The 15,583-nt window shown below is 35.9% G+C and overlaps 1 protein-coding gene across 1 annotated transcript in view; it reads right to left on the reverse strand.

Annotated features, from left to right (window-relative positions):
* Nucleotides 1–15,583, reverse strand: part of LOC149074161 (RNA-binding protein Musashi homolog Rbp6-like) — a 409,321-nt gene that overhangs the window by 140,430 nt on the left and 253,308 nt on the right. Inside the window, exons 8-9 of the mRNA XM_089246590.1 lie at nt 5,689–5,771; nt 1,752–1,809 (exon numbers count right to left, since the gene is read on the reverse strand). Of these exons, the coding sequence (XP_089102716.1) occupies nt 1,752–1,809; nt 5,689–5,771 (141 nt within the window). The remainder of the gene's footprint in view (nt 1–1,751; nt 1,810–5,688; nt 5,772–15,583) is intronic.

A 15,583-nucleotide genomic window follows, 5' to 3' on the forward strand; every position in this document is an offset into this window, starting at 1 on the left:
CCGTCTTAACAGCACCATGGGGCCCTCGGGCAAAGTGATATTCTGGGGCGCCTAATGAGCTGAAGTACCTGCTTATAAATTTCTACACTTTCTCGCGAAAATCATAGTACCAAATCTCTTTATCACGAGGCCCCTCATGTACTTGCGGCCCCCGGACCGTGCCCGGGTGGGCCCATACGTTAAGCCGATACTGCCAAACTTGTCATTTCGAAATTCAGAGATCAATGCTTCTCTGTTTTCGGCACAAATAATCATCTTGTCGGGGTATGGATTTCCCTTGGCCAACGGCCGAATTTGAACCCGTCTATCAAATATGACACACATCGTATTTCGTTGCACAATATACATGGTGAATACTATCGATCGCCCAGTAATTACACACATGATTCTTTGTGAAAACTAATATAGAAAAATGTTTTCCGTTTTAAGATCGGACGAATATTGAGGGAGTTATAAGATTTCGAAATTTTGTGATGCGTCAGTTTTCTAATGGTCAGTTCGCACCAAACACCCAACTGAAAAAGAAAATTTTCCCCATGCCAACGGGTCGCCGCTAATTGAAAATAAACTGAAATATTCAATCCCGTTATAGAAGCCAAGCTCAGTAATTTTCTTTCACGACTGGCGCTTTTTCTTCTTCGTGAAGAGTGATGTTAATCTTGTTATTACGTGTTACCTTCACCCATTATATTGGCAGATTTATCACCAGATATGTAAAGTGTTAGCCAAACGAGATCTATTAGAAAAATTGTTTTCCCAAAATCAACACTTTTTTTGCCAAAATGCGGTAATTTTCTTTCCTTCAGTCAAATTTTTTGAGGGAAAGGACAAGAAAAAAAACTGGTTTGCAGGGCTTTAGCTCTTTCTTGATTTTACTCTCAGGGTTATAGCATTCCTAACAGTTTAAAAACGTCAAGTTATACGCTTGGTGCATGTTCGGTGAATTTGGCAGGATTCGGAAGTGACGTTATCAATTTTTAATGCGTTATAATAACTTCATAATAATTGGTCAAATCCACGAACTGAAACTATTTTCTCTATATTAGTTTTTCACAAGAAATCACGTGTGTAATTATTGGGCGGTCGGTCGATAGTATCCACCGGTAATATGGGAAGAAACGGTCTGTCCTGTAAAATACGGGACGATCCTCCAAACCCGCCCAATGAAGTGCCCCTCTCGACACATCGCCCTGGATTTACAATTGCTTTGGAGTATAAAATGCGTGTGGGAGGTAACGTGTGTTTGTATGTGTGGATTGATTGCAATATTCGTTAGTTTTAACCCCCTCCGTGGTTTGTTTTAGTGGGGACATCAGGAAGACCAGGTGTAGAAAATACGCCCATAATACCCCAACGACTGCGGAACTGGAGCAATACATCTCTGCTGCATATGAGGTCATTCCGGTTGAGACGTTTGCATGGGTATTTACGAGTTGTGTACCACAGCAGCACCACCTTTTGCCGAACTTTCTGACTAATTTCGAAATTTTGTCTGACTGAATATACACTGTTTTCCCAAAAACAATGCAGCAAATAGCGCACATTCCTATTACTTTCCGTTTTTAAATTCATTTTCAAACACGCCTGTTATTTTTGAGACACCCTGTATGTATGGTGTAAGTATAAAAAAGTGTATTGTTTAGTTTTATGAGTATATGTACATACATATCAAATTATATATGCACATATCTTTTGCAAATTAAATATTAATATCACAAAGCAACGAAAAGAGCACAAAGCTATTAGCCTACCACGTGCTGTGCTGTTAGGCATCATTACTTCCTTGGGTTGAGCCTTCTTACATTCTACCTGGAAGGGAAATTATAAAAGATACATATTTATTAAGTATGCGTAAGAGAAGGGCAACATGCATGCCTATGTGTACAGAAATGTATTGAATTGAACGGGCGTTATCTTTATCACATTCACACATCGATCATGCATAAAAACAGGATGATTACTTAATTCCCCTTGAAGCAATTTCATGGCGAACCATTGATCTTTAGAGGCACACTTCCAATTAGAAAAAGTATCCAAATAACGTGCAGAACTCGGATATACATCATTCACGTTGCAAGGGGTTGCATAGTAATTAAAATAAAAAATGAACTTTTTATACTGACACACTGTCCTCAAAAACCCAATAAGAAAGTTATTTGCCCTATCTCTCCTGAGGTCAACAAAAAAATTCCACGTTTCCAAATAAAATATTCACTGAAACACATGAATACACGAACAGCATAAACTAACGTACAACGCTTCTTTCTCTCGTTTATGCCGTTCCTTCCCAACTCTTTTCCAATTTTTGAATTAAAATATCTCACTTAGAAACATTTTTTTGTTGGCCGTAGGAGAAACAGGGCAGTGGCTTTCTAATTGGGTTTTTGAGAACAGGGTTTCCGTATATTAAGTTCTTTTTTTTTTCTTTTTTTTAAAATAACTATACAACCTCATGCAATATGAATGTCATATCTGAGGTTTATATGTTATTTCGATAGCTTTTGTAATTGGAAGTATTATTTACCCTAGGATCATCGGTTCGCCTGTAATTTGCGGTATGATTAGTTAGCTATGCACCCTGTATATCTCGAAAACGGTGAAACTCTGACGGGTCGTTTTTACAGACTTTTTTACTGCCTCCGACAAGACCTTTCTAACGATACCACTTTCGTAAAAATCAGTGAACGACACCTCTTTCACTTTTATAGTTAGTCAAATGAAAAAAAAATTCTTGCTAGTTTAGATGTTAAATGGATGAGTTGAGTGCTTTCTTGAAAACTTTAAAGGAGATATTTAGAAGGTTCTATCCAGAAATGGTGATTTTATTGCGGAGAAACTATCTGAACGACAAATGATAATAATAATAAACAAGAAATAATTTTGCCATTCTGTGTTCATGTTTATCACAAAATACCGAATTTAATTCCTGAAACATAACATCAAAAATACATTTCACCAGCGCAATCTTAGAAAAATGCAATACCATAGTCCACAAAACGAGTTTATTATGCAAACATTCACCATATACAAGCTCAGTTATTATGAGCTAGATCTCATATGCATTGTGTCATACGATAAGCATTTTAAAAACCATTTTCACTGATGAAAGAATATTCTATTAAGCGTTTCAGATGTTTAAAACTGATTTCGACATGATTTTTCCAGACGCAAACCTCGCACTATCTTCCGCAAACACAGGACGGTGAAACAAATGCCATGATCTGGAAAACTTTTGCATTCAATGGGACTAGTGATACCACTTTTCTTAATGGAAGTAAGAGATACAGAGACTATTTTGAAGCGTATTTTGCAGATATTTTCTGATAATTGAGGAAAGTTTAACATGAAATGAGCGTGTGTTCGAGAAAAGCAACGCGTCAATTTACAGATCTGCGGCAACGAAAAATCTGTTTCAAATGATTATGTAGCCCATTTGTGTAAAGGCGGCCATCAAGATATTGTGCTCCAATTTTCGAAAAGGTTTCTAATGGGTAAAGGTCTGAACTTGATTCGCAAATGACCCACAAGTCTAGGATGCGTCTAGGATATTGTTCATCTCGTTATTGTCCATAAACGCTAACTAAACGAAGGTGATTCGGAATCAATTAAAAACATTAAGCCCAATTAGACGAACATAGAATATTTACTCTATGATATCTACGTAACATATCCTTTTATTGTTTTCAATTCTTCTTATTATATCCTGAAAGTATTCTTTCAGCAAATGGAATTCCTTCTTTAACCCTTTAAATTAATTAATTTTTAAATTATTTTGATAAATTAATTTTTTTTGTTGCTTCTGAAGTTATTAATGAGAGGTGGTAAAACAGCTTACCATGGACATTTAAAAATTGATGAATTTAGACTTGATGACCCTTTAGACAGACTTAGAAAGGGTTAAGATGAAAAATACAGAGTATTATTACAAAAGTTTGGAATCAGTTTATCATTTCAGAAAAAAAAATTATCTTTTATGATAATTCTGTTCCCTTCTATGATAAAAAAAATTCCCTTTAATTAATTAAATTGCTGTGTGATGTATTGTTTCCATACTGCACCATTTACATCTATATATTTTCTAAAAACAAAATTCAATACTTTTTATGGGGATGAACCATAGAAGGTTAAGAAGACCCACTCTAATTGGATGTACGAATTTTTTCTGGATATGTGTATCCATATTACTTTTTTCCTGGATATGTGACGTGCTTCTTGTTCAGTTCATGATACCCTGTATTTTTTTAACGTTCAAAACACATTCGGTTCAAAATGGTACGTATCCTTAGCCTGATTACAGCTTGATACTTGTTCGAGTTTTTGAAGTTGTTCAGAAATATTCAAAGCAATCAACAGTATATATGTATGTGGTGATCTTTTATAATAATATATACGTATTTCAAGAGACTGAGAAAAATTTGACTGCATGTCATTCCTACCAATATTTTTGTAAAAATACGGCGAAGTTCACATGATACAATATACACTGATGAGCAATAACATAATGACCATCCCATGCTTATAGTAATCAATTTGTGTGGACGGGGGAAACAGCACAGGAGTGAAACAGAATAATGTACTGTAATCCGGGGTAACTGCACTAATCCTGAAAAAAGATGTATCGTTGCCTAGCGGTCATTCTAATGAAATTTCCAAATGGTTTTGATTTTTCCGACAGGCGACATCATTGGTCAACTCATGTATGTATTTGGGTAAGTGATGCATCCGCTATTTTAGATATCGTTTGCTAAACATATCTGTGCTTGTTAATTTCACCTCAAATTTTTGTCAAGAAAAAGTTGCATTTTGCTGTCAAAAAAACGACTTAATTACAAAGTAAAGGTTGTTTATTTACATGTAAAAACTCTAATTGTCTTTTAAATTATACCTATAATGTTGTAATTCACTGATTATTTATCATTACATGCTTAATGGTAATTTGATGGTTATGTTCCTAGCAAAACTGGTGCTACTTTGCACCACCCAAAAGTAACCACCCCCTCATGTAAAGCAACCCCCAAAGTAGTTTTTTTACTTATTTTTTGGCTTGATTCAGCTCAGTATTTATCTATTACGTTCAAAATGAATATTGCTTGTCTCTAGTTTTTTGATATATAACTAATTTTCATTCATATTAGTTGCTTTTTTTACGTGCTAAAAATGAGATGAGTTGCACTTTTGTGAATTTTGATCATTTCTTCCATTCAAGACGAAAAAAATTCCATTTCCTATCAGTTTCCCGTATTGCTATGTGGTAACACAATAAATTTAAAGTGGTCGATAGTGCTGCAAAGTATTGTCTTCTTTAGAAATAATCATTATATTAAGTGGTGCAAAGTAACCCACTCCTATTGATTATTTTGCACCAATTTTAAGAAATTCATAAAAATTAAAAATGTGATGGCTTTCTATGGCGCAACAGACTTGTTCTCACATTATCTTGTAATGTATCAACATAATTTTAAAAAATCACGTTACATATTTGCTATGACTAGAGCATGAGTTTTTACTTAATAAGACTAAAAAAGGGTGAAAAGTATCCCGTGTTACGGTATTGCAATACTTTCACGTATGGGCCCACGTCCTTGACACAGACTGGAATATTCGACGAGTGGTTTATGAATGCAAAAGGTTCAATGGTGAAGATCATTAACACACACACACACACATAAAAATATAAGCGTAACTCACCATCTTACTGTTGATCTCATGGAAGTGAATCTCACATACTTTGTCAACGACGTCCTCACTTTCAAAGGTAACGAAACCGAAGCCTAAGACAGAAAAAAATGTTCATTCAGAAAAACTCGAGAAAATGATCTTGAAGCTGAATCCAAATGCTTTATAATTTTTTTTTGTACGTATAGTACATATAATTTGCATAGTCGTAAAGTTATTTTGTAACATAAATATGAAAATAATTGAGGAATCAAAAATTTGGACACTATCGTGTACTGTACGTATTACACGTTTCTTTGAGAAGTGTACGTCAGAATCTTAGTGAATAACGGAAAATATATAATATTAAATGAAGTGAAATATTTCCCGAAATATTACCTCTACACGCATGACTCTGATAAATGAAAAAATTTCCCATCAAAATGACAAATTCCAATACTAGTTTCGGTTATAGAATAATTTATATAATAATTAAGGGTTGAAATCTACGAAGTTCGAAGCAGCGAGAATAATATTTTTATTCACTATATGATAATTTTTATTTACATAGTTGTATTATTTGTGAGTACTCTTGAGTTTTAATTCAAAAGGCATTTGTTTTTAGGCTAAAAAATATACTTTTTTTAAAATAAACTTCTACAATTTTTATTAGTGATGATATAATTAGCTGCAGCCAATTGGGAGAAGCAGATTATTGTTTAGCGACTGTGTAAATTTTTTTGAAGGATGACAAAAGCTGAAGCAGGACGGTATGGTAAAAATGATTTCGCATGTTAACCAGGCCCGTCATTTAGGGGGGTCGGGGGCAACGACTCCTCCTGGCTATTGAAAATACACTAAAAATGGTATATACATATATATACAAATACAAATACAACGCCACAACAGGCAAATTGCCCAACGAGGTGGCTGACTTAAGAACATCATGGATCCCCCGAGCCCCTACCTACTACTGCTACACCCCACACGCACCCCCCCCGCGGCACCCCTCCCAACGAATCGGTAAATGCGGGAATGTGCGTGTAATGCAACCTGACGTATAGTTTGTTTCTGTGTAACGCTTGTTATGTGTAGTGCTGTCATCTGCCCCCAGTTTTACTAACTATGAGTGAAGTGTTATGGTTGAATGATTTACCGTTGTAGGACTGTTGCTCTCTGTGGCGAGACTTTTTAACGGGGAGATCGGCTCGCATTTGCGCCTTGAAGTTGGGAACCACAGAAAACCAACTTCAGCCGACCACCACTGTGGGGTTCGAACCCGGAACCTCGCATCACGAGTCCGGCACTATAACCACTCGACCACCACAGCGGCAAACACTCAATACATACATTGAGTACATGTTCTTTGTCCCCCCCGGAAAAAGTTTGCTCCCCCCGTGGAAAAAGTTGAAATGGCGGCCCGGATGTTAACCCTCCAGTGCACGGGTTGAATCTCACAGACCCACACTGAATTGTACTTAATTCCCTTTGCGCCATTTTACTGACGAACCGTTGATCCTAGAGGCATACTTCCGATTAGAAACAAATTATCCAAATAACGTGTATATATATATATATATATATATAGAACTCAGATGCGTCAGTCATGATGCAAAGGGGTTGTTTAGTTATTAAAATAAAAAAAAAACTTTTTATAAGGAACGCCCTGTCCTCAAAAACACAGTAAGAAAGTCATTTGCCCTGTCTCTCCTGAGGTCAAAAAAAAAAAAAAAAAAAAAAAAAATTCTACGTTTCCAAGTGCAACATTCAATGACATATTTGAATTCAAAAAGCGGAGGAAAGTTAAAAAACAGCATAAAAACTGACGGACAACGCTTCTTTCCCTGATTTATGCTGTTTTTTCCCAACTTCCCTCCGAATTTTTAATTCAAATATCTCTCCGAATATTGCACTAAAAAAAAAGTGAAAGTTTTTTGTTGGCCTCAGATGAGACAAGGCAACAACAACTTTCTAATTACATATAGGTTTTTGAGAACAGGGTGCCCGTATAAAAAGTTAAGTTTTTTATTTTGATAACTATTCAACCCCATGAAATATGAATGACATACAGTACATCTGAGTTCTACACGTTATTTGAATACTTTTTCAAATTGGCAGTACGCCTCTAGAAACAACGGTATGCCAGTAAAATGCGGCAAAGGGAATTAAGTAATCACCCTGTATATATATTTTCTATACGCGGTATAAATTTACCGTAACCACTGTGATATTTATTGTAAAAAAAAAATTAAGCAAAATCAATTTCATAACCATAACCATAAATTAACTACTTTTTACGATATGTATGACGGTTGTTATTGATCTAACACAGAGTTTCCCAAACGTTTTGTTCCATCGCCCCCTCTTCAGAAAATTTTTCTTCTCGTCGCCCCCAACTCAAGCCAACCCACAGGATCCTATACTAAACCCGAAGCTTCTACCGCTCCCCCCGGATCCTTCTGTCACCCACGGGGAAGGCGATATTTCCCACTTTGGAGAAAATCTCTTGATCTAACACACAATACTATTTTTATAGAACCTACCGGCAGAGTCCCTTGGGGGGTCACATGTGTGTGAATGTACTTCATTTATGTATTTTTTTTTGTATCGCTGTTTTTTCGTTGCTGTTGTTTTTGTCTTTTGTACAGTTTGTCAAGTCTTTGTCCAATAAAAAAAAAAAATAATAAAAATCGAATATTTTCTTCGAAAATGACGTTTTAAACGTAGTCGGATACCTTAAAGAAAAGAAGCGTACCGTGCTTAGTAAAAAAACGTTCAAGCATAACCATTCATTACCTTCTCCTCGATGGGCTGGAAAATAGGTTTTCGCAAGTCTTGTCTAATGTTACGAGCACATTAACTGAAATCTTAGCGATATAGTAGTTGTGATGTTTCGGCGTGTTTCCAAGTCGGAGAATAATAAAAAAAGAGAAAAGTGTATATATATATATATATATTTGGTATTTTCTTTCATATCTGATCTGAGCTTGGATCAGATCTCGCATGAAAGCTGTTTCCAAGGAGAGATGATAAAAGAAAGGAAAAAAAAAAAAAGCCGAATCCGCGTCCCGTTAAATATCTTTTCAGAGTTGGAAGAAAATGAATTTGATGGCCGATGAGTTTTCTCTTTCATAAGCGGTTAAGCTCTTATGGTATTAAAGGAAATTAACAACGGCCGAGAATCGAAGTGAATTAAAAACTCGAGTCTCATCAAAAAGTTCTTCCGTTTCTCGAGTTGCTTCCCGTCCTCTTTTATTTTATTTCTCATGCTTCGCGAGATATTATTTTAGGTTTTCCCCAAGTTTTATTGCAAAGAGCTAAAAGAAAGGAAAAAAATAAATAAATGAAAGAAATCGCGGTAGTACCTCGTGGAACCCCGTTTATACGTCTCTCAATTATACGACTCTCACATTTATACGACGTTTGGCTAACGTCGTTTGGCGAAGTCGCAAATGGTTCCAAGCAGACTCGCTCTTACCAGACGTGGGGCTCCTTAGCCCCGCGTCTTTTTTTTTTCTTTTGTGAGAGTGGGAAAACGAAAATTCAGAATGAATAGAGAAATAATTCTAGCACCCATTAAAATTTAAAATAAATAAAAAATTATTTCAGAGAATTTGTGAAAATTCAGAATTTATGAAAGAAATTATTATTACCGTAAATGCGGGGGCGGTGTGACCGCACCTATCGCACTCCCCCAACGGCGGCTCTGGCTCCAAGACATTTACTTCAATGTTAAAATAATTCATTTATTCGACGCAAAACCTCAATTATTAGACGTATTCACTTCAACTCGAACTCGAGATCGTTCAACCTTTTCTGGTCCAGATGTTTTTTCCGGCACTTTGTTGGTGCAGTTTGCTGTTTATGTTATGTTATAACACCTCCCCCGGAATGAGGAAGGCCGCTGGATGTTTGTTCAATTTGCAGTTTTTGTATATCTTATGAGTTCTGCTAAGAAGCCAAATTCACGGGGGGGGGGGGGGTCTTCCTATTATCGTAAGGGGCCGCTGTAACAATGAAGTACCGCCGTTTCTTGATGCGGTCCTATATCGAGTCCATCTTGACATAGAACCGCAAACGGTAAAAAAAAACAAAACGTCATTTATATCTGTCAAATGCGCGCAATTTCTGTAGACAGCGGAAACGCGTTGCCGAAACAGTTCTTGCATATTGTCACCGCAAAAGCCATAAATTTTAGGGTGATTGTTGACATATAAGAAAGTATGTATTAACCATGATTTAAGTGATTTTTTTATTGATTATTTCTGAGAATATGCAGACGCGGCGAGGCCCAAAGAAACGAATTTCAATTGTTTGAAAGACGGCAACATGTCCTTTCAGAACTTTTTCTCCCGATGTTTTCAGTGTTATCCCCAAGGGTGGGAAAGTACATCGTGAGCATTTGAAAAGTACTGGTCTGCCAATATAAGAGACATATAGGGCACACAGTACTGATCATTGACAGTTTCGATCGTTTCTAGTGGAATTTTCTTTCGTTGAGCTGTTTTGCTTGCTGGCTGTGCTCAATCTGCTGTTCGTAATGTCGAGAAAACGAAAGGCGCTTTCACTAGAAGATAAACTGAATTTTTTTTATTTTTTGGAAGAATTCAACAAGAATTTTAAAGTAATGACGAAAGTTGATTTTGCAAAACAATTAAATGTCCCCGTGTCAACTTTGAAAATGATAATAAACAGAGAAAGGAAATCAAAGACGAAGCTGTGGGTTGAAGATCATCTGCTGCCAAAAAGATGAGAATGCAAGATGGGAAATTTTCCCGAGCAAAAGGTAAAGTTCTGCTAATTTTATTTTTCCAAGCGATTTTTAAAATGCAATTTTAAAATTCAATTCAATGATTTTTTTATAACAGAGAATATATAGCTGTCTTGAAGTTTTTATTTAACTTTATCCTTTGATAACGAAAATCATAGAGTTTCGAAACGATCGTAAGGTTTTATCTCATCATTTGATTTTATTTGTCGAGAAATGGGTTGAGATTCAATTGGTGTTATTCATCTTGTGGCGAAGTATTTTCTGTGTTGCAATTAAACACACACATTCAATTCTATAATATTTAAGTCTTTTGGATGGGGGGGGGGGAGGGAGAGGGTCATTTTTAACTCTTTATTTGGCAGTGTTGCTCTCGAGCAACATGGTTTTCTTAAAAACCAGTGAAAAATCAACGTATTTCCCAACAAATTAAAACTAATGATGAGATAAAACCTTACGATCGTAAAGCTTCGTTGTCAAAGGATAAAATTAAATAAAAAAGTCAAGATGAAAAAGACCCAAAAAGCCGACTATCACGACGGAACACCTACACAAGATCGAAAGATATACACAGCGAGCGCTTAGTTGATCATGATGATATTTTCTTCGTTTGTGAAATTTTCTGATTGGTATATGAATTAGAGAGAGTGACACATTTTAAAATATTTCGGTCAATAAAAGCGAGTCTCTGATATCCCATAAAAGCATTTTCAATGCAACAATTTTGCACCGCTTAATTGCTTTAGACAGACGTGGGGGTCAAAGGCAACGAGAGAGAGACAACTTCGGAACATCGAATTTCAAACATCTTTTTAGAAATCGAATGCTATTAACTAAGCGCTCGCATTTCAATCAAGAAATGCGATTTTTTCAAGATGTGAAAAACGAATTCAATACTTGCATTGCCATATAAGTTGGCAGACAATAAGCATTTTTATACCATTCAAATCTACTTAATTCATATAAATACAGTGTGTTCCCTTAAGTGCAACATCCCATATTTTTTTAAAATATTGACAATAATTTTTTTTGTCATAATTTGTTTTTTAATAGCATTCACGGTACCCCTCATTTGCTTAATATAACCCCTCAAAATTTTTCTTCTCTGGATATTTCAATGCTTGCGATTGAAGGGTTAAAAACCCTCAGTTGTACGACTTAAGCATTTATACGACGTTTTGACCGGGCCTCCTGAACGTCGTATAAATGAGGTTCCACTGTACATACACATCCAGAGTAAAAAAAACAACCAGCAGAGAGAGAGAGAGAGTAAAAAAAAAACATTTTTTCTCTATTGATTTTCTAATCAAAGGCTCTTTTCAGCATCGCTATTAGTAATCGGAGATGACACTTTGGAGGTCTGAACTAATGAGTTTATTGATTGAAGTGCTTCTGCTTGTACAAACACAGACAAAAGGAGAGATGCCCTGGCTTTGATGATGGTGCACGGGTGGAGAGGGTGTCTGATGGAGCCCTCCGGCTCAATGGATTTCTGGACCCCGGTTTCGTATATTGTTATGAGAGTGAGAAGAAATTTCAACCACTTCCATCCACTAGATTTTACACGGCATGGTAAGATTGGTGAATTTGGATCTCTCGCTTTGTTACGATGTCATCTCATTAAGTTCAATTTTGCACCGGGAAAGGGATGGCATTGTTGTTGCTGCCGCTCCACACTTCACATGTTGAAAATGCGTCAGAGGAAAGTGTACAGCTTTGATTAAACCATTGAATGAATGAAGAACAGGGTGTCCCATGAATTCGTAAATAGTTTAAAAATTCAAAACATTTTAAGGAATTTATTTTCAGTCAAACTCGGTTATAGCGACGCATCGAAGATTTCTTAAAATCTTGTCGTTCTAACCGAGGTTGACAGTTTCTAAGACATTTTAAATATAAGAAATATACTCAGACGCAATTAAATACAAAAATGAAGTTTTCACTATGATTCGGATGAACATATTCTGTCGAGAAAAATATACGGGAATTATAAACACGGGACATCATCATGCCAAAATGTTTCCAATTATGTGTTGAAGGGTTGCCTAAATCAACTATAAGTGCCTAACCCTTGGCTTGAAATAAAGTGCTGCAGCACGTCTGTAAGGAATTCAAAATTATTTCACGGCAAAAAAAAGTTCTACGTGCGGTGACGGATTAAAGTCGGTTCAAGCTCCAGCCGCAGAAGAAAATATTGGGCCCCTTAAATTAGAGAACAACACGAAGTTGGGGTTTTGTGGGGCCCTTTAGAAGTCGGAGCCCAAGATGCGCGTCTGGTGCGCCCGCCGTTAAATTTGCCTCTGTCTAGGTGGCAAAATATGCGAGTATTTTTGTATTTATAATCACATCCTTATATATCTATGAATTATACAAATTATCTTCATCTCCGATTTTAGTTTGCGGACACTGGCGGGACAAATAAATCATCCGTAAAAGAGGGGTAACCTGAGGGGTGTCCGTTTTGAGGGGTTTTACTGTATTTGAATTAAAATAAGCTTCGTAGAAAAATCGTGACATTTCTTTGGGAATTTTCTAGGAATTTCTTGGGACGGAATCTAAGTGACAAAAAAAATCTGTCTTTGTATCCAGGGTCGTTACGTTTTCATCGACGTTATAAGCAAGGTTCATTAACATTATTCTCCGTAGGAATCAACCGAAGCCTCCAACTGTTGACGTTATAGCGGGGATGTCGTCATAACCGACGTCGTTATAAGCGAGTTTGACTGCATTTGAATGCAGTTTGCGAAAAAGTTATTCTCACGAAGGGGAGATTTTTTTATATAACACAAAAAGTGTTTAAAATTTTTCCGATAGAGGGCGTTGCGCGAAATAAATCACTGGAAATATGCAAATCAGAGTCATATAAAATACAGCGTGTACGATTAACAGCCCATTTCTGAATTTTTCTGTTACTGGCATTTACAAGAGGTTTCATTGTGATGTTGACATTGGTGGATAAAGCACTATTAGGAAACTCCTGTTTGTAAGTACGGTGACTATACGCCCCCGTTCGACAAAACGGGTTGAGTAAAACGGGGGGGGGGGGTACAACACTGTCTTTCCTTCCCCACATAATTGGTTGCAAATTCAATTGTGGCGTTATAATGAAAGTGTCACGAATTATGATACTTTTTTTAATGTACGATACGTTTCATAGATCCCTTCAAAGTCTCCGAAAAGTAAATTTGAATCTAGTCAATTAAAAGAAACTGATCATAAATTGAAAGAAAGGTCTTTTTTAGTCTTCACCATAGGAAGGCCATTGAAAAAGCAGTTCCCCACGTACATGGATCATAGCGAATAGTACTGCTTGATTACGATATCAAGGAACGGAAATGTTACCAGCAACGGAGATGGGGAGAGAACATCTTCTAGCCTCCAACACAGCCTTGCAGCGTGATAACGATAACTTACGGGGGGAAAATAATTTTGGTTAAACCTTAGCTTCAAAATGAGCAAATAAAACTTTCGAGGGAAAGAAAGATAACATTATCCGAATTCCTAACAACTATAAATGAATTTTTTCCTGTTATGGTATTGGTCTGTTCCGTTTTTTGCAAAAGTGATAACAATAACAATTTCTTCTAGGCGCAATATTGCAACCCTTCGAGTGGCCCGGTGATAAGTTGCTCGTCTACCACCGTGAAGGTTGCTGTCACGATCCTGAGTTCGAACTCGAGGGAGAATATAGATATTTTCCCTAACGAACTTGAGGCGACCACCAATAGATAGCGCCTTCATTTCCAACCCATCTCATTAAAATGGCAGTGAATAGCGATATGGCCAGAGTTGGTGTTTGGTGAAGTAGCCCTTCGAGGAAAAACCATCCCCCACTTAGTTATTGTTTTTCTCCTCTTTGATCAGCAGATAGAGTATTTCTTTTCTGGGCGTATATCATCATACCTATCTTGTATTATAGTGGAACCTCGATAGAACGATACTCTGCGGACCAAGAAAAAAATATCTTTGTAGAGGGGTTACCGTTATATCGAGAGGTAGCATTGTCATTAATCGCCGTCAATTTTATGCTATTGTTGGCGTCTCTCCGGAATTGGCGTTGTTAGTACCCCCTATAAAATGCATTTGTAAAAATTTATTTGCAACAAAAAATTTAAATTGATTAGTTGACGAATAAAAATCAGTTAATTGTTCCACTTTTTAAAGTAGTTTACCGCATAACAATTTTGTGTACTGCGCAGAAAGTATCTTCACCGCAAGCTCATTCCAATTCATGACTAAATAGCACAATTTTTTATATGTGATAACTAGTTACTCATATTTGAGAAGTTTAAAAAAATTGGATATTAATTTAACATGTTGTTCTTTGTAATTAGTGTAAATTCGAAATTAATTTAACATGTTGTTCTTTGTAATTAGTGTAAATTCGAAATTAATTTAACATGTTGTTCTTTTAATTAGCGTAAATTCGAAATTAATTAACTTTTAATAAGCATATATAAATTAATTAACTTCATTTAATCAAAATACTTGGTAATTATGGAGTTTGGAAATCTCATGTATTACGTGACAACAGATGACATTATTTTAATTTAACTATTTTATTAAGAAAAAACTATTTTTTTCTATTTTTAAAAAAAAATTATTTCTGCTCATGGTCATGGAAAAAAAATTTCCAGATCGAAAATCAGGATAAAATTTCCAAAAATTTCATTTTTGAAAAGTCATAAAAAATTAAATTTCTTAGAAAACGCATTTTTAAAAACACTATGGTACCCTCTCATTAGACCTTTTTAATTAATTGAAATATACTTTCATGAGCGTATTACAATTCGGATATTACTATAGTCGTAATTTCGGATACTTTCCATACTCTCTTAATGACGATAGAATAAATTCAGATTATGAATGGTACACCTTGATTCATAGGTTGAAGAATAAAATCGGTATCAAGCGGTACTTCTCGATGCACTCTAGCTGAAAAAAATTTAAAATAGGTATAAGGGGGTTGGTGCACGATCTTGGCTTCCCATGCTTTGTTATGGAAAAAACCCCCTTCTTGTAAGGAACATTAAAAACTTTCTATTCACTTCAGACACTCAATTTTTCTTTCTCAACGACTATGGATAATTTTATTAAATTTAATGAAAGCATTTAGGATTTTTAATTGTTGACTATTTTTTTCTCGAATTTTAACTTCAA

This window comes from Pholcus phalangioides, unplaced genomic scaffold, assembly GCF_987345545.1.
Source record: "Pholcus phalangioides strain wild (caught in Gottingen) unplaced genomic scaffold, Ppha-v1.0 ptg000017l_1, whole genome shotgun sequence".
Lineage (NCBI taxonomy): Eukaryota > Metazoa > Arthropoda > Arachnida > Araneae > Pholcidae > Pholcus > Pholcus phalangioides.